The following is a 25,194-nucleotide window of genomic DNA, read 5'->3' on the forward strand; positions in this document are numbered from 1 at the left end:
GGGGTCTGGGCATCTGCAAGCATGGCAAGTGCTTTCCCTCTCTGGACCATCTCCCCAGCCACTTGGGAGTAGATTTTTTTATTTGTTTTATTGTTTTGTTTTCTTGAGACATGGTCTCACTGTGAGGCCCTGGCAGACCTGGAACTAGATACATAAACTAGGCTGGCCTTGAACTCATGTGGATCCATTTACCTCTATCAGAGACATGTGCAGCCATGTTCTGTGAGTGAATATTTTAGAGGATTTTAACCAGTTGCAGACCTGTAGTCCTAGCTGCTACAGAGGCTGGGGCAGGAGGATTCTACCATCCCCAAATAAAAAGTTAAAGGAGGGCTAGGAAGGGATGTAGCTCAATGATGGCATGCTTATCTTTCATATGTGAGGTCTTAAGATTTGACCCTCAGTACCAAGGTGGGGAGGTAGATTGAAGAGAACTTGCTTATTAAATCAGCTGTTTTGAATTCTTTTAAACCTTGGGCCATTTTGAAAATCTGAGAGCCATGAACACTGTCAGAAAGTGCATATTGACGGGCTGTAGTGGAGCATGCCTTGAATCCCAGCTCTTGACAGAGTACTGACCTCTGAGTTTGAGGCCAACCTGGTCTACAGAGTTCCAGGATAGTCAAGGGTACACAGAACACACACACACTGCCCCCACCGCCAAAGTACATATAACCACATAATGTTGCAGATAATAATAAGGGTTTCCCGGACCTCTGGGATCTGGGTGCTCTGCTATTACCAACCTTGAACGAAGAGGTTCATCCTGCAGTCCATTTGCTGATTCAGTTAAGAACTTAGAAATCAGGGAAAGCCCTCTAGAAGTGGTCTAATTAATAACTGTTTGGCTGAAAAAGAACACACGGTAATCTGGATTTGTTCTTAGGTTAGGAATAAGTGGAATTGCTGCAGTCTGGTAACACGACCTGACAGTTCTCCTTTAAGCACAACCTTAGCTAGGAGTATGGACAGGCACTAATGAAGCAGGACAGGTCATACTGCTCCTGCTCTGCCTGCCAGTCTCCTTCAACATATGACTCAATCAATCAATAGCTTTGCCTCTTTTTCCAGCTTCCTCAAGCTTTGGAGAAAAGGGACACTCATCTTCTTGAGAATGCTTAGAGCCTGCCTTGAATAATGAATATCGTTGGGCTAGAATGAGAGAGAGAATCCAGTCCCTGGCTGTCAGAACTGTGGCTAGTGGGGGAAGACTGGGTACTGATGCCATTTGACTAATTCTGCTTCTGCCCAAACCTGGATTTCCAAAATAAATTTACACAAATTCTTGTCTTCAAATAAGGCAAGCTTCTTGCTTATAGCAGCAGCTGCTGATACAGACAGTACTCTTTATAAAAGTTTTCTTCCCTACTGATTATTTGAATATTATCAGCCGCTGTTATGGAATATTTCTTTATTAACATATTTTTCCTACTTAGACCTCATAAAGTTTGGTTATTAATAAACCAAAGAATTCCAGGAGTTTAATAGAGCTGAAATGGCAAGTGATCCAAAACAACAAAAATAACATAATTTCACATGTGAAGCTTTTATTATCATTATTATTATTATTACTATTACTATTATTGGTTTTTTGAGACAAGGTTTCTCAGTAGCTGTGAAACCAGTTCTGGAACTCACTCTGTAAACCAGACTGACCTCGAACTCTCAGAGATCCACCTGCCTCCGCCTCCCCCTCCCAAGTGCTGGGATTAAAGGTGTGCATCACCACCACCCAGCCAAAACTATTATTCTTAGGGTATGAATATGTATTTAAGCTCCTCCTCTGGGTATGAATATGCATATATGTCCCTCTTTGGGGTGTGAATATGCATATGCTCTCATCCTCTGTGTGTGCATGTGCGTGTGTTCTCATCCCCTGTGTGTGCGCATGTGCGTATGCTCTCATCCTCTGCGTGTGCATGTGCGTCTGCTCTCATCCACTGCGTGTGCATGTGCGTCTGCTCTCATCCTCTGCGTGTGCATGTGTGTGTGTTCTCATCCCCTGCGTGTGCATGTGCGTATGCTCTCATCCTCTGCGTGTGCATGTGCGTATGCTCTCATCCTCTGTGTGTGCGCATGTGCGTATGCTCTCATCCTCTGTGTGTGCGCATGTGCGTATGCTCTCATCCTCTGTGTGTACATATGTGTATGTTTTCATTAAGAGCCAATGCAATTCTATTTGTCTTATTACCAACTAAGTGTCTCACTTGCTAATTTCCAGAGAAATTTCCTTTAATGCTTTAGATAATATTTGTATCAGGTACTAGTATAAATAAATTGTATAATCACATTGTGTAAATTGTATTTACACAAGTAGCGAATCCTTCTCTAGAAATGATCTCTAATGGAGTGTGCCACAAGTTGTGCTATCTTATTTTTTCCCCTGTTAACAAAGGTCAGGGAAACTAAAGAGCTATGTTTAATTAAATAAAAATAGTTATTTCTCTTCTATTATGGATCCTGGCAAAAGAGCCATCTGGTTTTTCTAGCCTAGTCAATACAGTTAATTAGACAGACATGCCATTTACTGGAGAATAATTAATCAATTATTGTGGAAGGAGTCTTTGGAGAGAACTCTAAATTGATCAACACACAATGAGTAGTAATTGATATATTTCCTTCAGTAGATGGTGAGGAATATTGAAAGCTATGCAGACATGCATAACACACACACACACATTTTGTGTGTGCTTGTCTTTCCATCGATCCTTGTAGCTGTCAAGAGAGCAACAAGAGATTTTCCTCTTACTAAAAGGCCTGTTGAGACCTTTTTGAGTATTAACTGGACAGTGTCTAGTGCTTGACTTGTCTCTTGATTTTTTTTTTCCTTTTAACTTGGATAGATTATTTTTTGTTGGTAACGATATTTCTAAAATCATATAAAACTTACAGTGTAGCTGCTAGTAATTTGCCTGTACTCCAGATAGTACTGTGAAATCATGTTTTCTGTAGTAGGTCTAATTTAGATCTTTATTTGAACTTTAAGTTACTAAATTGTGTGTGTGTGTGTGTGCATTTGTCTTCGGTGATTCCTGATTGAGCTTCTAAGATAGTAAAAGTACCTTGCAAATAGGAAGAAATTTCTAGAGAAAGTTGTTATTTAAGAGATAAAGAAGGGCACTGGAAGGATGGTGTTTAGTTACTTGTCTGTTGCTGTGCTGAAACACTATAACTAGGGCAACTTCTAAAAGAAATGAATTTGGCTTACAGTTTCGCATGGCTAGGGTTCATAATGGTGTTATGAAAGAACAGCTGAGAGCTCACATCTTGATCCACAGGTAGTGATGGGGGGAGGGGGACAAACCCACACTTCCTTCCAAAAGCTCACACCTCTTTGGGGTTTTTTTTTTTAAGGTTTATTTATTATTTATACAGTGCCTACTCGTAAGCCTGTATGCGTGAAGAAGGCACCATGTGATTGCTGGGAATTAAACTCAGGATCTCTGGAAGAGCAGGCAGTGCTGTGTAGTATGGAAGTGCGGGCTGCTTTTCATACCGCCCAGTTCCCGGCTGCCCGACTAGCTTATGCCTGAAATAACCACACAGAGATCTGTATTAATTAAATTACTGCCTGGCCCATTAGCTCTAGCCTCTTATTGGCTAACTATCACATCTTGATTCAACCCATTTTCTAATAATCTGTATCTCACCACGAGTTGTGGTTTACTGGGAAAGATTCAACATGTCTGACCTGGCAGCTTCATGGTGGGCGGCTCTCTGCCTGCCTTGTTCCTCCCAGAATTCTGTTCTGTCTACTCTACCCATCTAAGGGCTGCCATATCAAAAGGCCAAGGCAGCTTCTTTATTCAACCAATGAAAGCAACACATAGAAAGAAGATCCTCCTACACTAGTGCTGTTAACTGCTGAGCCAGTCCAGGGCCACACTTCTTAGTCCTTTCTAAATAGTTCTACCAATTGGAGACCAAGTATTCAAGAATACGAGCCTATGGGGACTGTTCTTGTTTAAACCATCACAAATGACTCAATGGTTAAGAATACTTGTTGCTCTTTCTGAGGACCCAGGTTCGAGTCCCAACACCCATATGGTGGCTCACAACCATCTGCAGCTCCAGTTCAGGGGATTTGATGCATGTACATGGTACACATTTGTACACATAAAATACATTTTCAAATTTTTTTTAAAAGAAAGATGAAAAAGTAGGGGCTGGAGAAATGGCTCAGTGCTTAAAAGCACAGCTTGTTCTTCCTGAAGACCTGAGTTCAATTCCCAGCATCAACATCAGGCAGCTCATAACCACCTGTAACTAATTAACTACAGCTCTAGGGAGACGGCCTCTCCATGTACCTGTACTCACAAATACACATAATTTAAATTTTCTTTTTAATTTTAAAGAGAGAGATGAAGAAATGGGCAAGAGTTGTTAGAGCAAATATTGGGTTTTATCACAGCACCAGACAGTAAAGAGTGCTACCCAATGACTGTTTGTATACATGTTAATGAGTTGACAGAGTATCGGGACAAATAAGCCTGTACCACTGCCTGTGGGGTAATCTTTTTGTCAAGCTGTTTCTGGTGTTCTTCTGACGTGTTGTGAAGGAGTGGTTGTTGGACCTCCTCTGCTTGATCATAGTAGTACTCTCTGTACTGACAGAGGATTGGGTTAAACTCCACTGTACTCTTAGTGAACATTGAAATGAATCAGCGCATGGCCAGTTGGTGACATAGCTTACCAAGCTTGCCAACCCTTGATCCACATGGTAGAAAAAGAGAACCAACTCCCAAAAGTTGTCCTCTGAGTTTCACATGTCTTCCATTGTTGAAATAGGAGCGGCAGGGCTGCGTCCCCGGCACCCGGCCGCCAGCATGGCTAGCTTATGCCCGAAATAATTACACGGAAACTGTATTCTTTCAAACACTGTCTGGCCTGGCTAGGTCCAGTTTTTTATTGGCTCTTACATATTGTTCTAACCCATTTCTAATATTCTGTGTAGCCCACGAGCTGGCTTACCAGGGAGGATCTTAACCTGCGTCTGTCTGGAGCGGAAGAACCATGGCGACTCCTCACACAGCTTCTTTTTCCCAGCATTCTCCTCTGTCTACTCCGCCTACCTAATTTTCTATCCAATAAAATGGGCCAAGGCAGTTTCTTTATTAATAAGAAATCACTCCCACATCATTTCCCCTTTTTCTGTTTAAACAAAAAAGAAAGGCTTTAACTTTAACATAGTAAAATTACATATAACAAAACAGTTATCAAGTAAGAATTACAGTTACAATATTTATATCTATTTTATCTCTTATCATAACTAAGGAAAACTATAACTATTTATTCTTCAACTCCATCAAAGACTCCAGAAGGATATAATATTATCTAAGTAAACAAGAAATAAGAAAACTCTAGAAATGACAGAGACATCTCGCTGCCTGGACAGTCACCCAAAGTTCCTCTGTACCGTTGGGGCATCCATCTTCGGCCTACAGGCCCATGGTATCCAGAGACATTTCCATGAAGCAGGAAATTTCAAAGACAGTTCAGTCATTTTCTGCTGTGTCCTGCAGAATGTCTCGCAGACTCTTTCATGAATCAGGAACCCCGAAAGACCATCTCACCTTTAGGCAAGTTCAGCAGTCCTCTCTCTGAGGGTTCTCTGTGTCCAGTTTATGCAACAGTCCAGGCAAGAGCAGTTTCTTGCCCAAATGACTATCCAACTCCATAAGGATCCTCTTCGATGCCCATCTTCCTCTTGAAGTAGCTGGTGCTGCCAGGAGCAGACGTGTCTCCTTGTCATGAAAAGTCCTAAGTTATTAAAATATTTTAAATGCCATATTCTGCAGCCTTTGAAAGATATGAAGAATGCCTATCTAACTGAAATATATCTCTATATATCTAGAAAATCTAACTAACATGACTACAAGCTTAACTATTAGCGATGATTATCCATTAACAACCTATATTTCCTAATTATACATTACATTTTTAAATGAACTACACAATCACAATACCTTAATCAAGATCAAAAATACATATACATATAACAAAATTGACCTTAAAATCCATACCAATGCAAATTATTCATATCTATATCATATCCCCCTTTAAATGTAAAAGAACATTTATAAACAATATTTGGGAACATGGGCGTAGTTTTTTCTCTCCAAACTGCTTCCTGCTGAATAGGGGCGTCGTTAATTAGGTTGTTCATGATATAACCTGTGTGCTAGTTTCATCTCAGTTGGCAATTGAGCGAAGCAATTTTTTGAGGGTGTTCACAGCAACCTTTCAGGAGGGCGTGGTCTATCATACCAAATCGGAATAGATGCAATCCACAGGGTCTCATCCTCTGCAAAAACAAAAGAAGACCCTCTCCAAAGCATCATATCCTTAGACCCAAATTCTGAAATCATAATACCCTCATGAAATCCATTTTGGTTTAGCTTGGCAGCCCATATAATGAAATGTCTCTCTGTACTTAGCTCCTTCACAGTCAAAAATTTTAAAGAAAACACAATGTACATAATCCAGACTCTCTGTGAATTTTCCATTTTTACGTGGCTTATTTTTCTTTATTTCTCTTAATCTATAACTATCTGTACTTCTGTACTCTGTCTCTTTAAAGACTTTACCCTTTTTCTTTTTAAGACATTAACTTTATTCTTTATATTCTTTTTCTTCTCTTTCCCAAGCCTACGTACATTTATCCAACAGTGTCTGAATCTGTTTTATTGTGAATCTGTAATTTCTTTACTATACAGGAGCATTTTTTAAAATGTTAAGCATTTCTTAAAAACTTAAGTTGTACCATTTATAGGTAATACGGTACTGCCTGTGTCCTGTCCAGTCTAAACCTTAACTGCACGGTTTTAAGGTAATTACGGTAGTTTCTGTCTGAGACCAGCACAGTTTAGCATGGAGCAGCCACTCCAGCCTCAGAGTCATTTGGTGCTTTCGAGCTGAGCACAGTTCCAGGCACACAGCAGTTCACATTGGAGCCGCAATCAGCAGTTTAATTCTGAGACTGAGTGTGCAGCACAGAAACTCTTTTCATCCAAGTTACAGCCAAATTTGACATACAGAGCACTGCGCAGTCTGAAAACGCGTCTCTGTATGGCGGCAGGAATCCGCCATGCTCTTCCGCCTGCCTAAGCTTGATTCTGCCTTCTGCCCAGGTGCAGGCGGGGAGCTCTGAGCCATCGGCACGGTCTCAGAGCACTCTCCTCTGATCCCAAGCGGGAACACAAACATCCAGTCCCATAAAAGCCTTGAAATGCTTTAAAGCCAGAGTTCACACTGGCAGCACAGCACCAGGAAGCACCCCAAAGCAGAATGCTCTTAAGAGAGCCCACCAGGACTTGGTGCCTTGAGCAACAACTAACCATTTGCCAGGCTTCAAGCATCCCAGTCCTAGGAGGCAACCCTAGGAAAGGACATTCTTTCTGTAGCAATATTAAATGCCTCCCTGCTCCAGGCTCACTTGAAATAATCTCCTGCACAGCTTTGAAAAAAGGCAGGGCCCAAAGACAAAGGCCTGTGAGACGCGTTCAGGGCCAGCGTGGGCAAAGCTAGCAAGACCAGTCTCCAGACAGTGTTTTTAAAAAGCTGGGAAAGGGTTGAGTGGTAGACTGCACACTCAGCGTGCGTGGAGCCCCAGGTTCACTGGCTACCTAATTCGTTCTGCTTTTTATTTATTTGCTTTGTGACAGGATCTTATTATGTAGCCCAGGCTGATCTGGAACTCTTATGTCTAGGATCTTCCTCATTCAGCTCTTTGCCTCAGAGCCTTCTGAACACTTGGATTACTGGTTTGAGACATTACACACAGTTTGCTAATTTATATTTTGAAATATCCCAGAATTCTCTGCCCTTTTCTGGAATAGTCTTCTCCCAGATATGCACATAATTTGCTCCTTCGTTTCCTTCAGAGCATTGCTCACAATGCCATTTTATCAGAGAGGCTTCTGTGAGCACCCTACATAAAACAGAAACTAGCTGCCCCACCACTCCCTAGATTCTCTACCCAGACGACTCGCTTTCCTTCTAGTGTTTACCCACCCTGGGAGCATCATGGATGTGTTTCTTGTTCCTAGCTTTGTTCCCCTTTTCCATGTTATATAAGATAGTTCCAAGAGGGTAGGGACAAGGTCTCTCTTGGCCAGTTTTGTATTTCCTTCCCTGGAACAGTGCTCAGCACATAGTAGACACTCAATAAATATTTGTTTAAAGAATAAAAGAATGAACTCATTTTTATTTCAGACTCTCCCAGTTAACAGTATCCCAGGCAGCCAACTGTTAATGTTGGCAGGAGTCCAACAGACAACCACAAAATGACATAAATAATTCTTCAGGGCATCTTGTAATTCTAGTGTTGGTGAGCATTTACTTAGTCTGACTAGATGTCAGTGGGTCGCGACCACTGCCCCCACCCCCAGAAATTATCCCAAGCAGTTCTGTCCTGGTAGATGGCAGAGAGGTTTTAAGGCTATCAGGACTTGCCTTATCCCCAAAAGCATTTAAAGCATTCCAAGCATTTTCTGTGTGTTTGAGGAGTTACCATATTAAAGCTTAACAGGCTTAACTCTGTGGGAGCATTTTCTTCCTTCTAAGGTTGTCTTCTGAGTCAGCATTCTGTCTGGGTGGTTCCTTTAACATTCCCAGGCTCTGCCCCAGTGAGTACTAAGCAAGTAGCAAAATACCGATGTAAAGTAAGATCTCCAATAAGCTTTTTTAGTATGCATTTTTGTTGTTGTTGTTGTTTAGTTTGGGAAAGGAAGAAAGCAGGAATTCAATATCAGGTTTACAGTGTCTTTTAATCAGAACATGGAGCAATGAGATGTTGACTGAGTTTTATTTGATGCATATGTATATACATGCATGTAATTCTTAGGTGATTCTGTACGTGATTCTTTTGTGTTCTGGATTCCCCCCTCTGTCTTATAGTAGTTCAGTTTTCAGGTGTAACTCACTCTTTGGAAATGCAGTTAGCAGTAGCAGAGCAGAGCAGTGTGAGGGGAGGAGGAGACCTCCATGCCCACCAGCAGTTTGAGTCTGCATGAGGGGGAAGCTGTAAAGCACAATCCTCAGCATCCAGGTTCTTCTGTCAGCACAGGAAGCTGCACTGCCCACAAGCCTGCTCTCCTTAGTCTTCAGTTGATGGTTGAAAGCCTTGGCAAAGATATTATGGAGCCTGGCAGTCGGCAGTCAGGCAGAAGGTAGCCCAAGGGATAGGGAGCTACACCAGTTGAACCCACAGGCTACAGGAGAACCATCTCTGTGTCTTTGGCCATCATGACTTTCTCTGAAGCTAACCTACTGCTCACGCTGATCTTGTCTCGACTCTTATTATGGTTTTTAAAAAAATCATTTACTAGCCTTCAAAAACCTTGAGGAGCGTAAGTGAAAGGCGAAGGTACGACATTTACAGTGAAGATGCTTTCCTCAAGAGTCAGGGCACCGAGGGGAAAGTACTGATTTAGCACCTTCATCTGCTAAATGAGAGGAGAGAGCCAGGTTGGTTGTTCTCCAAGAATGAGTGGTGGAACCCAGATGAGACCCTAATGTTCCTAACTATCACCTAAGTGGCCGACAAATGACTGTGTAAACTTGCTTGACTAGGAAACTCAAAGGTGACATGTTATACTTGAATTGAAATTTTTCCTTGCAGTTAGGAAGTTGGAATTCAGTAGCCCAGGAATTTCACAAGATTAACAGAAAAGATTTACTCACTACATGCTAACCCAGATCAGCTGGTTTGCAAGCTACTCTGTTGCTTACAAAGGCATGTAAAGTGACACCTGGATTCTCAGGGACTTACATTAAATAGGCAGTGTTGTAAAACATGTAGGTTACAAGTTGCTAGGTTCCATTAAGAAAATACAGGCTTGACAGAATCAGTGGGAGCACTAGGCTAGCTTCAAAGAAAGTCATGAGGGCCAAAGATGCATTCAATATGTTTTTATGAGTCTGATTAGTAGATCTAGCAATCATGACCCCTTTCAGACTAGGCAATTGGAAATTGCTACATAAAAACAATGGCATGTCCTTGGCACTAAGTCATGTCTGAGTTTAGGACAGCTTGCTGCTCCAGGATGTCAGGGGGATACAGTGACATTTAGGATGCTTGACCTCATTTGTACTAGGCTGTTTGCTTTGTGACACCTTCAATATATGACAGTTTATACTGTTTTTTAAAAGTGTGTGTGGAGTAAAAGAGAGAGAGAGGAGAGACAGAGGGAAACAGTGAAATAGTAACAGGGACACAATGCACATGACCTGTCTTGCCCTCCACTATAAGATCTAAGGATCGGGGCTGGAGAGATGGCTCAGTGGTTAAGAGCATTGCCTGCTCTTCCAAAGGTCCTGAGTTCAATTCCCAGCAACCACATGGTGGCTCACAACCATCTGTAATGAGGTCTGGTGCCCTCTTCTGGCCTGCAGGCATACACACAGACAGAACATTATATATGTAATAAATAAATAAATAAATATTTTAAAAAAAATATCTAAGGATCAAACTCAGGTTATCAGGCTTACACAGCAGTTGCTTTTGCCTGTTTTAAATAAAATTTCTCTTTACAGAATGATATAGGTATATCACAAGGCTATATAGTATGTGTTGTATTATATATGTAATTGAATAGTTATCTCTCCAGTTATAAAATAGTATATACAGTGTCTCTCTTGTCCCAACAGTATATCCTCTCAGGCTCTGATGACTTCAACCTGTACATGTGGAAGATTCCTGCAGATCCAGAAGCAGGTGAGTCTGTCCCCCTGTGGATGCGCTACTCTGCTTGGCTCTCTTGGACTGTGGTGTGCAGTTCCCTGAGAGAATATATCACAAGAGATAAATATACTTCTTTAAAAAACATTGTTTTAGATTTTTATTTCATTTTACGTGTACAGATGTTTTGCCTGTTATGAATTTATGTGTATATGTGTGTCTGGTGCCCTCAAGTATAAAGTCCTTTGGGACTGGAGTTACAGGTGATTATGAGCTACCACGTGGGTGCTGGGAACCCAACCTGGGTCCTCTGCAAAAGGAACAAGTGCTCTTGACTGTTCAGCCTTCTCTCCAATCCCCAATACTTCTTTCTTTTAATACAGTTTATCAGAAAATGTCCAAGGGAATTATTAAAATAAAGATTAGAAGAAGTCAGGTCATTTATTTATACATGGTCAAATCTGGCATAAGTCATGCTTAGATATTTTTTCCTAAGAACCTTCTTTTTTTTTTAGAAATTTATTTTACATTTACTTATGGAGTATGTGTGTGTGTGCACACATTCATGAGTGCACATTAGCCATGACACACATGTGGAGGTTAGACGACAATTAATTTGCCAGAGTCAGTTTTCCTTCCACCATGTGGGGCCAGGGATTGAACTCAGGTTGTCAGTTTGACACCAGGAGGCCGGAGTCTCTACCTTTTACCCTTAGAGATGGACCGCATCTCTAATCCCAGAACCTTTCTTTCATTCACTCTTTTTCCCCCACTTTGGTTTGTTTGTTTGTTTTGTTTTGTTTTTATTTTTGCATCAGGATTTCTCTGTATAGTCCTGGCTATATACTGGAACTAGCGCTGTAGACCAGGCGAGCCTCTAACTCACAGAGATCCACCTGCCTGTGCCTCCCGAGTGCTGGGGTTAAAGGTGTGTGCCACCACACCCAGATTTTATTCGCTCTTTACGGGTGATATTGGAGGTAGTTTCTAGAAATAGGGTTTTACTATATATTCCAGACTAGCCTGAAATTCAGAATCCTCAATCTCCAGATTGCTGAGAGTCTATGTGTGCCACCACACCCTACTTCTAAAAATCCTTCCTTAGACCTTAGGAATTTCCTTTATATCCTGTTTCAAAGAATTTCCTCAGAACACTTAAAATCTTTTATTATTTTAAATTGTGTATGTATGTCTGTCTGACTGTAGGTATGTGCACATGAGTATAGGACCCCTGGAGACTTGATCCCGTGGAGCTGGGAATATGGGGCTGGGAAATGAGCTCTAGACCTCCTCAAGAATAGGAAGTGTTCTTAACTTCTGAACCATTTCTCCAGCCTTGGAGACTTTATTTATTTATTTATTTTCTGTTAAATGCCTCCCTCATCCATCACATATCCTGCTCGCTATTTTATGCATGATTGCTTCATTGGTGGTGTTTAATAAAGAAGGGCTTCTTTGATGGTGAGGTGTGTTTCTTGAGGTTTGGTCCTCCAGGCACCCAGTACTTGCCTAGATGTATTCTGACGAAAGCCTATAGTTTTCCCTAAATTTGGATCTAAGTCATCTTGAGTTTTCAACATAAGCAAATCTTTTTTAAAACAATTTATTTTATGTGCATTGCTGTTTTGCCATGTGTGTCTGCTCCCATGGATGCACATGTCTGGAGTTACAGACAGTTGTGAGCTGCCATGTGGGTGCTGGGAATTGAACCCAAGTCCTCTGGAAGAGCAGTCAGTGCAGCAAGGGTTACCTCAGCATCTCTCCAGCCGCTCACCTCATTTTTTTAATAAGATTTATTCCATCTTATTGTATTGTGTTTACCTCCATATTTGTCTGGTCTGTGTACCATATGCATGCTTGGTGTACATGGAGGTCAGAAGAGAGAGCATCAGACTCCTTGGAACTGGAGTTACAGATGGTATCGGTACTGAGAATCAAACCTTGTCCTCTGCAAGAGCAACGAGTGTTTTTAACTGTTGAGTGATCTCTCCAGCCCCTCAAACTTCATTTTGAGTTCATTCAATAATGGCATTCTCACCTATTTAATGTTACCTACTGCCAGAAAAATGACTTGTTTTTATCTTGAGGACAGCTCAACTCAACCATCTGCTATAGGTGATACATGGGTAGCATCACACTTGAAAATGGTCATCAGAAAAATAGCAGAGAACTCTGCCAAGTGTTCTGGTGCTCAAAAGTTAAGAGACTTTTTTGGCTTTGACTGTTGCTTGAATGAATAACACCACTACTAAACCTTTAAAATAGGGGTGAGCCGGGTGGTGGTATTGCTCACTTTTAATCCCAGCTCTTGGTAGTCAGAGACAGCCGAATCTCTGTGAGTTTGAGGCCATCTTGGTCTACAGAGCAAGAACCAGAACAGTCAGCGAAGCTACCAGAGAAACCCTGTCTCAAAAAATTGAAAAATAAAAATAAAATGGGGGTCAGAGTAAGGTGAATCCAATTGCTGTGGTCTAATTACCAAAAACGTTATAAAGCACTTTCCTTCTGGAATGTGGAAATGCAGAGAAGCAGCTTCACTCTCAGGCACAGCCAGATGTGCAGCCGGCTGTCCAAGTAGGGAGAGCTCGAGTTTCTTCCCACCCTCACAGATCACACATTGATTAGCTGAGAAATAACCTTTGGGTTTAGTTGTATCTTTTACCTGGACTTGCAGTGTTTTTAATTATTAAATCATTTTAACTTTTAAAGTAGAAAGTAGATTACCCTCTCCCCTTTTTGGAACTGTTCTCTTCAATCTTTTCACACTTATATAAAGAAAAATGGGAATTAGCAACAGAATGGAAGATTTTGTTTGTGTTTTTTGTTTTGTTTTTGTTTATTTTGGTTTGGGGTATCTTCCAAGTCCTTTGTGTAGTCTGCCAGGGCTACAATACCAGAATAACACAAACCTGATAGATTAAAAGATATAAATTTTAAAGCCAGGCATTGTGGTGCATTCCTTTAATCCAGTATTCAGGAGGCAGAGTTCAAGGCCAGCCTTGTCTGCATAGCGAGTTCCAAAACAGCCAGGGTTATATAAAAAGATCCTTTCTCAGAAAAAAAAAAAACTCTATAAATTTATTCCCTCATATTTCTGAAAGTTAGAGGGTCAAGGTACCACCAGTAGATTGTGTTTCTCTCTTTGACTTGAAGGTGGTCTTCTTTCTCTGTCCCCACTTTTCCCTGCACCCCTGATTTCCCTTCCTCTTCTTGCAAGGTAGCTCTCAATTCCCTTTCAAGATGATCTTCAGAGATAGTTTATTTTGTAGTTCCTCAAAGAAGTGAGGTTGGTTCTTCTTGCTGCACTGATTTCTCTGTTGAGTTTGTTCTGTCTCTGTGTGTCAGTTAATCCAGTCATTGGATTCCACAGATGTAGTCAGACTTGGTCAAAGGGGGGAAAAATCATTGCCTCATTGATTTTAAAGTGTGCTACATGGTGATTGAGAAAGCAGACCCGGGGCCAGGTGCACACCTTTAATCCCAGTACTGGGAGACAGAGGCAGGTAGATCCCTGTGAATTCCAGATGGACCAGTATTAAATAGTGAGACCCCATCTTAAAAATAAGTAACAGCAAACCAGAAAGTAAAGCAAGTTTCATATAAGCTGTAGGAGGCCCCAAACCTCACATCCACTTACATTATACTTGAGTTGTCCAGAAGCCCGTCATTTCCACACTGGCGATTGCTGGACTCAGTGTCAGGTTTCTCTGTTTGCAAGGGCAGGGCCATGTGGTTTCCCTCAGTAGCTGGTAGTTGTGGGCTTTGCTTTCTCTGTATGCCTCTCCAGCATTACATCATCAGTCACAGAAAGTCAGTTCCTTTAATCATCATCTTGTTCTGCATGAAATAAAAGTACCTTTTGCAGTTATTTTTAGTAATCTTGACTCATTTGGGAATCCAGCCTTGCTGCCATTACTCCAACAGAACCCATCAACATTCTCTCGTCTTCTGTGTGACTTTGCTTTTCTTTCTGGGCAGTCTTCTTCTTTTTCTCTACTTCTGCTATTGTTGTAATTAAATTATTTTTTGTTAAAGTCATACATGTATGTAATTTTTCCCTTCTTTTTTTTTTTTTCCGAGACAAGGTTTCTCTATAGCTTTGGAGCCTATCCTGGAACTAGCTGTTGTAAGGAGAGGGGGCCCGCTTGTTTATCCCAGCCACCCGGCTAGCTTAGTCCTGAAATAACCACACAAAAATTGTATTAATTAAATCACTGTTTGGCCCATTAGCTCCAGTTTCTTATTGGCTAACTCCCACATCTTTATTTAACCCATTCTCACCAATCTATGTATCACCATGAGGTTGTGGCCTGCCAGAAAAGCTTCAGCACGTCTACCTCCGGTCGCTGATCCATGGCATCTCTCTCCTACTCTGCCTTTCTTCCTCCAGCATTCAGTTCTGTCTTCTCTGCCTGCCTAAGTTCTGCTCTATCAGGCCAAAGCAGTTTCTTTATTCATTAACCAATGAAAGCAAACAGAAGTACCTCCTACACCATTTCCCCTTTTCTGTTTAAACAAAAAGGAAAGCTTTAACTTTAACATAGTAAAATTACACATAACAAAACAGGTATCAAATAAGAATTACAGTTACAATACTTATATTTACTTTATCTTTTACTATAACTAAGGAGAGCTATAACTATACCTATAAATTCTTCAACTCCATCAAAGACCTCAGAAGGATATAATATTACCTAAGTAAACAGGAAGTGCATTGTAAGCAACTTCCAAAATTCTAGAATTGACAGACATCTCACTGCCTGTACAATCACCCAAAGTTCTTCTGTACCTTTGGGGCATCCATCTTCTGCCTATAGGCCCATAGTGTCCAGCAGATTTTTCCGTGAAGCAGGAAATTTAAAAGGCAGTTCTGCCTATATTGGCAGTTTGCCAGTCACTTTCTTCTGTATCCTGCAGAATGTCTTGCAGACTCTTTCATGAAGCAGGAACCCTAAAGGATCATCCCATCTTTAGGAAATTTCAGCAGTCATTTCTCTGTGGGTTCTGCATGTCAAGTTTTTACAGCATACCATGAAGCAGTCCAGGCAAGAGAAGTTTCTTGCCCAAATGGCTAACCAACTCCATAAGGAGCCTCTTAAATGCCCATCATCCTCTTGAAGTAGCTTGGTACTGCAAAGAGCAGATGTGTCTCATTGTCATGAAAAGTCCTAAGTTGTTAAAACATTTTAAATACCGTACTCTGAAGATCTCTGAAAGATTTGAAGACTACCTAACTGAAATATATCTTTATATAGCTAGAAAATATAACTAACAATGACTATAAGCTTGACTATTATAGATGATTACCTGTTAACCTATATTTCTTAATTATACATTATACTGTTTTAAATTATTTATTTATTCTGTATATATTCTGTCTACATGTATGCCTGCGGGCCAGAAGAGGGCACCAGACCTCATTACAGATGGTTGTGAGCCACCATGTGGTTGCTGGGAATTGAACTCAGGACCTCCGAAAGAGCAGGCAATGAATGCTCTTAACGGCTGAGCCATCTCTCCAGCTCCTATACATTACATTTTTAAATGAGCTACACAATCACAGTATCTTAACCAAGATCAGAAATTTATACACATATAACAAAATTGACCTTAAATTTGTATCAATAAACCAAGATCCATACCAATGCAAATTATTCATATGTATATCATATCCCCCTTTAAATGTAAATAAACAGTTATAAACAATACTTGGGAATATGGGTATAGTACTTTCCATACTTCTTCCTGCTGGTTGGGGGTACTGTTAATTACATCTTTCATGGTGTATATGTGCTAGGTTCATCTCAGTCAACAGTTGGGTGAAGTAATTTTTTGAGGGTGTTCATGGCAATCTTTCAGGGAGGCATGGTCTATCGTACCATATTGGTGTAGAAGCAATCCTCAGGTTCTTATCTTCTGTGAAAACAAAAGAAGAACCTCTTTTCCCAAGCAACCTGTCCTTAGACCCAAATTCTGAAGTCAAGATACCTTTATAATATACATGCTGGTTTAGCTTAGCAGTCCATAATTCCTTCACAGTCAAAGAAATTAAAAGATAACACAATAATATACAGAATCCAGACTCTCTGCGAATTTTCCATTTTTATGTGGCTTATTTTTCTTTATTCCTTTTTATCTGATTATCTGTACTCTGTCTCTTTAAAGACTCTACCCATTTAAAGCATTAACTTTATTTTATGACTCTCTATACTCTTTTTCTTCTCTCTCCCAAGCCTACATACTTTTATCCAACACTGTGACCCATTTTGAGGTCTTTTATGTCTGAATATGTCCTATTGTGAATCTGTAATTCTTTATTGTCCAGGATCATTTCTTAAAATGCTAAGCACTTCTTAAAAACTTAAGTTACACCATTAGTAGGGGTTATATGGTACCACCACCTTTTGCCTGCCCAGTCTAAAACTTAAGCTGTGCTATTATGATAAATATTGTAGTTCCTGCTCGCTCTGCACAGTCCAGCATGGCGGAGCTGCTTGTGCCTCTGAGCTTGCGCACTCCTCCCCACTTTCAGGCACACAGGGAGTCCACATTGCTATCAAGCAAGCTGTTGCACTTTAGTCACAAACCCCATCCAAATGCTCTGTCTCCCACAAGACACACTAGCAGCATAGCCCAGAAAGCCTGCATTTTAAAACAGTCACTTTTTTCCTACTGTGGCTGCTGAGTCAGGATATATTTGTGTGTGTGTGTATGTGTGTATGTGTGTGTGTGTGTGTGTATGTGTGTGTGTATGTATATTGTCTAGAATTTCTTTTTAAGCCCCCTCAGGTTTTATGCAAAGTTAGTTGACCACATTGCAGTGCCAATTGTTTCAAGGAGAGCGCACCCCCCCCTCGCTCATTCATCCTGGCCACTTGGCTAGCTTAGCCCCAAAATAACCACAAGAAATTGTATTAATTAAATCACTGTTTGGCCCATTAGCTCTAGTTTCTTATTGGCTAACTCCTACATCTTTATTTAACCCATTTCTACCAATCTATGTATCACCATGAGGTCATTGCCTACCAGAAAAGTTTCAGCACGTCTAACTCCAGCTGCAGATCCATGGTGTCTCTCTCCTACTCTGCCTTTCTTCCTCTAGCACTCAGTTCTGTCTTCTCCGCCTGCTTAAGTTCTGCCCTATCAGGCCAAAGCAGTTTCTTTATTCATTAACCAATGAAAGCAAACAGAAGTACCTCCTATGCCAACTAGCTCTTGAAGTCTAGGCTGGTCTTGAACTCACAGAGATCCGCCTGCCTCTGCCTCCCGAATGCTGGGATTAAAGGCGTGTGCCACCACTGCCCAGCTAGTGTGTAATTTTTAAATCAAATAATTATTTAAAATTTGAAGACTTCTCTGCTTTGCCTGATAATAGCTTATAGTTTATTTGTTTGTTTAATTTTTTTGTTTTGGGGGGGAGCTTGAGTTTTTGTTGTTGTTTTGGAGATTTTGTGTGTGAGTACAGGGTTTCTCTGTGTAGCCCTGACTGTCTTGGACCTGGCTGTGTAGACCAGACTAGCCTCGAACTCAGATCTGCCTGCCTCTAGAGTGGTGGGATTAAGGCATGTGCCACCACACCCATTTTATTTCTTTTTAAGACAAGATGTCACTGTGTAGTACTGGCTAGCCTAGAACTCATTATGTATTTTAATTCTATATGGAAGCTATTTGAGGGACAGTTAAAAAATGACTGTGAAGGCCAGAAAGATGGTTCAGCTGATGGAGATACTTGTGTATAGTCCTAACAGCCTGAGTTCAATCCCTCGACCCCACAAGCTGACAACAGAAGCTAAAGAGTTGTCTTCTGATCTCTCTACCCAGAGAACTATGGCAAGAGTAAGCCACACCCATTCACACACACACACACACACACACACACACACAAGAATTTAGATTTAATATGAATATAAGAGCCATAGATCTCCAGGGCTTTTTTAAACTCCAACTTATGCCCCCAGACTGGAAACCTTTTCAGACCACTGTCAGTTGACAACTCCCAGGCCTCAGCTAAAGTGGGGTCTGCAGTTCCTGGCAGGTGGACTCTGGAGAAGTATGTGATGATGTAACTTCTCTCTCTGCATGTTCTCAGCCTTCAAACAGATTTCATTAATACTTTGTATTGCTAGGTGGTGGTGGCTCAAGCCTTTTATCCCAGCACTTGAGAAGCAGAGGCATGCAGCATTCTGAATTTGAGGCCAGCCTGATCTACAGAGCTAGTTCCAGGACAGCTAGGACTACACAGACAAACTCTTGTCTTGAAGAAAAAAGAAAAAGAAAAAAAAAGAAATGCTTGACATTTCTTTTTTATACATAATAGCTATACTTTTTAAAGAATATATTTATTATATCTGTGCATAAACATACATGTACACATCTGCTTTCAAGCACACATGCCCGTGTGCCTGGGGCACATGTGGAGGTCAGAGGAGGACAACCTTTGGGAGTTTATTCTCTTCCCACCATATGGTTCCTCAGAATTGAACTCAGGTTGGACAACTGAGCAGCAAATCCCTTTGCTCGCTGAGCCATCCTTCTGGTCCTCTTAAGTTTTAATTGCTAGCTATTAATTCATAGTTTTTTAAAAAAAAAAATCCAGCAAGTTTTAGCAAAGCAAGCCACCTTGAGTTTTTGTTTTGACTGTGTCAATGAGAAATGACCTAATCCATCCGACAGCCTTTCTAAAATAACTGTTTGGTTCTGGACTGTGGACAAGCATGGCTTCCCTCTCTGGTTGTATTTGTTGAATATAAGACACTAAGGCGAGCTAGTAAGGGAAGCTGACTAATTATTATGAACCTTAATGGCACAATTACTGCATGACTCTCAATGACAAGCAGTCAACATTAACTGGATGCCTGCTGTGTGCTTCACAGCGAATACCAAATGCTGAGAGTCCTGAGTGAGTCAAAATCAAGGGCATTTGTTTAATGTTATATAAATTCTAAAGAAATTACATTTTTTAATGCAAATAATTCCGACATAATGATTTGGCTGGTATTCATGTAAGACTTCAGACTGGGCTGAGGAGAATGTTTCTATTTGTAAGACCTATGCCCTGTAAACTTGTACCTAGCAGGGTTAGGTCACTGTCTTTAGTTGATAGGACTTGCTTCCAAGATCCCTGTAAGTCACAGGAAGGAATAGAACTGAGGGTTTTGCCATGGTAAAGAAAATGCCTGTGTGAGTGTTCACACCTCTCAGATGGGATGGGAAGGCACCTGTTGTGTGTGTGATCCTGAAAATAAGATCAACTGACTGAACATTACATATGCAGCCAGCAAAGGAGCTTGGGCCTGGAATCCAGTCCTGCCACACTCGAAGAGCTGGGTAAGGCAGGTCTCAAAAACAGGAATTAACTAAGGTCGTTTCTTTTGTAAAATGTATCCACTCTTGTTGCCATATTGTAATGATTTAATAACCCTAGAAGCTCTCTGAAAAGTGTGTAGAAGTAGAAGACATGGGCTGCCCTGGATATGGTCTTCAGCACCCGTGTGGTAGAAGGAGAGAACCATCCTGCAAGTTGTTCTCTGGCAGCCACACGTATGCTGTGATGTGTGCATATCCACACATAGAAGCACACACAGAAATAATTTTTTTTTAAGATAGAGTTCTGTGATATAGTCCTGGCTAATGTAGAACTCACTCTGTAAACTATGCTTGCCTTGAACTCAAAGATCTACCTGCCTCTGCCTCCTGACTGTTAATAATATTAATTAAAAAATATGTTGTACTACTGTTGCTAGGAACATTATGATCACTGTAGATACAAAGCATTTTCTTTCTAGTAGCTTAGATATGGAAGTGATAGAGTTGGCAAGGTAGTGGGAGAGATGGGTTACTCTTTAAATATTTGTGTTTTCTCTTTCTTCTACCTTGTGTAAGCTTTAAGGTTTTCACAGATAGAGGAGCTTTCCCTGGGATATGACTCTGCTTTAATACCATACTACATATGTTTATTTTCTTCTCTTTCTCTGCTTCGTGTGTGTATGTCTGTCTCTCTTTTTTCTCTCTCTTTGTGTGTGTTAGAACCTAGAGCTTGTTGCATGCTAGGCAAGTGCCCTACCACTGAGCTATATATTATATATTTCTAGCCCTGACCTTGTTATTTATAGACAAAGATGTAATGCAGATAGAATGATAGTCCTGTTTTTAAATTCCTAATCCATTCATCTTATAGTTGGGGACTCTAGAAAAACACTCTAACCCTTCCAAGCTCTTTCTTCCTATGTGAAATTAAGAATGATGACTTCTACCTTCTTGGTATTAATATGAGAGAGAGAGAGTACTCAGTGATTGTTCTTCTTCATTTAAAATGTTTCCTCTCTTTCTGAACACTCCTTTTAAAAAAGCAGGATGAAACATTGTCTTTGTATCCTCATGAATGACTGACCCAGTGGTTCTTAAGTGAAGACTGCTGGAGTCATGAGTCCTCTAAAGGGTTCCCTTTTTGACAGACTTTTCCTGGATGGAAGGGAAAGCCATGCATTTTCACCATCAAGTCACTTCATCCACCCAAATGCAGTAGGCTAGCAACAACTGTATGGTGTATTTGTCAGCCTGCATGTATGTGTAGACAGTATCTCTTACTTCTTTCTGTATTTAACTTTACTTTGTGTGTGTTTGCATATACACAAAGTTCAGAGGACAACCTATAGGGATTGGATCCCTCCTTCCACTGTGGATCCCAGGGATCAAACTGCTCATCAGCTTAGGAATTGCCTCTTCCTTCTGAACCATGTCACTGGCCCTCTTGCTTTTCCTAAACATAATTTGCTCTCAGTGAGTTAAGCTTGGGCATCTGGTTTGTGCCTTCCTTGTAAGTGGAAAAACAGCTGTTTTCAGTTGGTCACACGTAGTTGGTTGCAGACGCATGTGAAGTACATGTGAAGGAAGCGCTCGGTCTAATTGTCTCTTTGTATAATTAAACATTACTGCCCATGGAGTGCTGGAGCTCTGCTGACTGACAGCACTGTTGTCCCCATCTGGCTTCTCTCATCTCTTAAGTGGTTACATGTTCCCCAGGAGACAGCCACTGCTCACTCTGTCTTGTCAGTATCCTTGATTGTGTTCCTCTGTGATTTGAAACTTAAAGCCTGCAACTGTTGGTTCAGGCCTTTTGAAAATGTTAGGATTTCTAAGACTTCTCTTCTAAGTATGCCAGGAAGACATTATTGCAAAGTTGTTCGGATAGATCATTAAAAGAAGAGTACTTTTATTTTCTTTTGCAGTGCTGGGGGAGGTTAACCCAGGGCCTTGAATGCACTAAGCAAATGCTCTACTGTGGAGCCACACTCCCAGTCAATAAATACATTCTTGACATAAGAATTTCTGTGATGATCCGGGCGGTGGTGGTGCACTTCTTTAATCCCAGCACTTGGAAGGCAGAGACAGGTGGATCTCTGTAAGTTTGAGGCCAACCTGGCCTACAAAGTGAGTTCCAGGACAGAGAAACCCTGTCTCAGAAAACCGAAAGAAAGGAAGGGAGAGATGGGCAATAGGGTGTTATCTGCATGTGCATATACTCAACTTAAACATGATTCTGGTTAGGTATCTTAGGACTGCTGTGGGATATTTGTACACTGTGAAATGTGTCTTTCCCAAGGTGCCTTCTGATTAGTTTAATAAAGAGCTAACTGGCTGATAGATAGGCCTGAGGAGATATGCAGGATTTCCAGGGAGAGAGAAGAAAAGGAGGAGGAATCTAGGCATGCAGATTTCACCAGAGTCTGAAGAGGTCGGACATATTGTACAGAACGGATGTAACTGAGCTTCATGGCAGAATGTAGATTAATAAAGACAGGTTAAGTTAAAAGAGCTAGCTGGGGCCGGGCGATGGTGGTGCACGCCTTTAATCCCAGCACTTGGGAGGCAGAGGCAGGCGGATCTCTGTGAGTTCAAGACCAGCCTGGTCTACAGAGCTAGTTCCAGGACAGGCTCCAAAGCCACAGAGAAACCCTGTCTCAAAAACCAAAAAAAAAAAAAAAGAGCTAGCTGGAAAAAAAAAGTCTAAGCTAAGGCAAGCTTTCATAATAAGTGTCCGGGTTATTATTTGTGGGCTGGCAGTCCAAAGATAGTCAAACAGGAAAACTTGCTACACAAAGACATGAGGATTCTAAGGTCCATAAAAAGATAGTTATTAAGAGAAGTATGAATAGACTTCAGGAGCTTGGTAAGATTTTCAAGGAACTGACATTTTAAAGCATCATGAAGGATATATAGGTGGGAGTTTAACTGATTTTTCGTTGGCTCTTACTGTAGTAAAAGTGTTAAAAAAGAAACATTCTGCTGGGTGGTGATGGCACAAGCCTTTAATCCCAGCACTCAGGAGGCAGAGACAATGAGTTTGAGGCCAGCCTGGTCTGCAGAGTGAGTTCCAGGACAGCCAAGGGTACACAGAGAAACCCTATCTCAAAAAAAGAAAAAGAAACATCCAAAATTAGCATCGGGAGCATAGAGGCAAAGAACCATCTAGATAAATCCATATGCTAGGCAATTAAGCCTACAAGTGAAGTTGTTTTTTGTTTTGTTTTTGTTTTTTTTTCCCTTTTATTCTACAGTCTAATATATTCATGTTTCAATTTGTTAATCAAATATTTATTGAAAACATGCTGCTAGGCAGTGTTCTAGAGACTGGGGAGACAGCAGAGCCAAAGTTCTGCCATCACAGAGTTCACTCTAAGTGAAGGAAATTCAGACAAAGAGCGGTAGGCACGAATAACACCACATGTCTTATTGAATGTTGGAAAACAGTGGAGCAGAATAAGACTTGTAGGAATGGCATTGGTGGGCTTAGGGAATCAAGAGATGCATTTTTTGATTGGATGTTCAGTAGAGGCTTCATTGAGAAGGTCACATTTGAGTAGAAACCTCAGAAGGTAAGAGAGATAGTCATGTATGAGTCTTGGAGCAGGACATTTGAGGGAGCCTGCAGAAAAGTCTTGGAGCAGGATTGGGCAATGTGCATTTGACACACATGGAAGCTAATGGGTTGAGGCAGAGCAAGGATGTTGAAGGAGTTATACAATGGGTGATGAGGTTCACTGTAAGTGGAACAAAGGAGAATGGTTATTCAGCTGTGTGAATTTATTGAATAACTAAGGAACAATTAAAACATGATGAGCATGGGCTAGAGAGATGGCTCAGTGGTTTAGAGCACTGGCTGCTCTTCCAGAGGTCCTGAGTTCAATTCCCAGCACACACATGATGGCTTATAACCATCTATAATGACATCTGTGGCCCTCTTCTGGCGTGCAGGCATACATGCAGGCAGAGCACTGTATACATAATAAATAAATAAATCTTGAGTAAAGAAAACAAAAAAAGAAGAAGAACTACCATATATTAAAAAAAAAAAAACATGATGAGCAGAGGAACTACCTGATCTGACCTATTTTATTTTAAGAGGATTGCTCTGGTTGCTGAGTTGATGGTAGGTAGTAGGAGTGGGGCTGTCAGGAAGAGGAAAATGGGGATACATGTGAGAAGTTAGTGGTGGCTTGAACCAAGGTCCTAACGGTAGATGAGAGGTACATGTAGAAAATAAAACCATTAGGATTTCATTTGTTTGTTTGTTTGTTTATTTATTTATTGTGTATACAATATTCTTTCTGTGTGTATGCCTGAAGGCCAGAAGAGGGCACCAGACCTCATTACAGATGGTTGTGAGCCACCATGTGGTTGCTGGGAATTGAACTCAGTACCTTTGGAAGAGCAGGCAATGCTCTTAACCGCTGAGCCATTTCTCCAGCCCCCATTAGGATTTCTTGAATAGAAAAAAAAAAAAAAGATCAAGAATGAATAACCATGGCCAGGCATGGTGGTATATGCCCACAATCTCTGCAGGTTGCTGAGGCAAAAGGAGTCATGGCCAGCCAGACTGTATAACAAAAGCCTGTCCTGGGAGGGAAGAGGGGGAGGATAAGAAAGAGAGAAGGGGGAAAAAAGAAGGAAAAAGAAAAGAAGGGAAATCAATAGTCTTGGGGGAAACAACACAGGGGAGGTAAGCTGTGTTGAATCACACATGTCAAATAGATTGGGTGGCAAACTGGATTAACCATTGGATTCTTTGGTAAATATCACATGCTCTCATGTGCTAAAGTTTCCTAAGCCCAAGAAGGTCATTTCAATGGTATTTTTTTCATATCCCTGTGTCATTTGAATTGCTAGTTACCTGATATTTCTTCTAAAATGTTGAATTGCTAGTTACCTGATACTTCTTCTAAAATGTTGTATTACATATTGTGAATTTGCTCGTAACTATGCTTTGCAGATTGTTAAGATTCTTCTGCAACTGTTTCAAACATTTCCTATACAATGATCTTTCTGCTTGAGTGTAGAATTGCATACTACTAACAGTTCTTCACTGGTTTGCATGTCAAGCTCATCTTCCGTTCCTGACTCTTAGTATCGTGGGGATGTCAGCGTCTAAGTCTGCAGAATCCAACTTATTTTTCTCTTTGTGAAGGCCTGTGTGTTTGCTTGGAAATACATTATTATTATTATTATTATTATTA

General features: G+C 40.9%; 1 protein-coding gene across 2 annotated transcripts in view; it reads left to right on the forward strand.

Moving 5' to 3' along the window:
* Positions 1 to 25,194, forward strand: part of Dcaf5 (DDB1 and CUL4 associated factor 5) — a 119,647-nt gene that overhangs the window by 78,078 nt on the left and 16,375 nt on the right. For both annotated transcript variants that reach the window (XM_050158641.1, XM_050158642.1), the window contains exon 7: positions 10,651 to 10,717. In XM_050158641.1, coding sequence (XP_050014598.1) covers positions 10,651 to 10,717 — 67 coding nt within the window. The remainder of the gene's footprint in view (positions 1 to 10,650; positions 10,718 to 25,194) is intronic.

Source organism: Alexandromys fortis, unplaced genomic scaffold (assembly GCF_014885135.2).
Source record: "Alexandromys fortis isolate MF-2015 unplaced genomic scaffold, M_Fortis_MF-2015_v1.1 scaffold_99, whole genome shotgun sequence".
Lineage (NCBI taxonomy): Eukaryota > Metazoa > Chordata > Mammalia > Rodentia > Cricetidae > Alexandromys > Alexandromys fortis.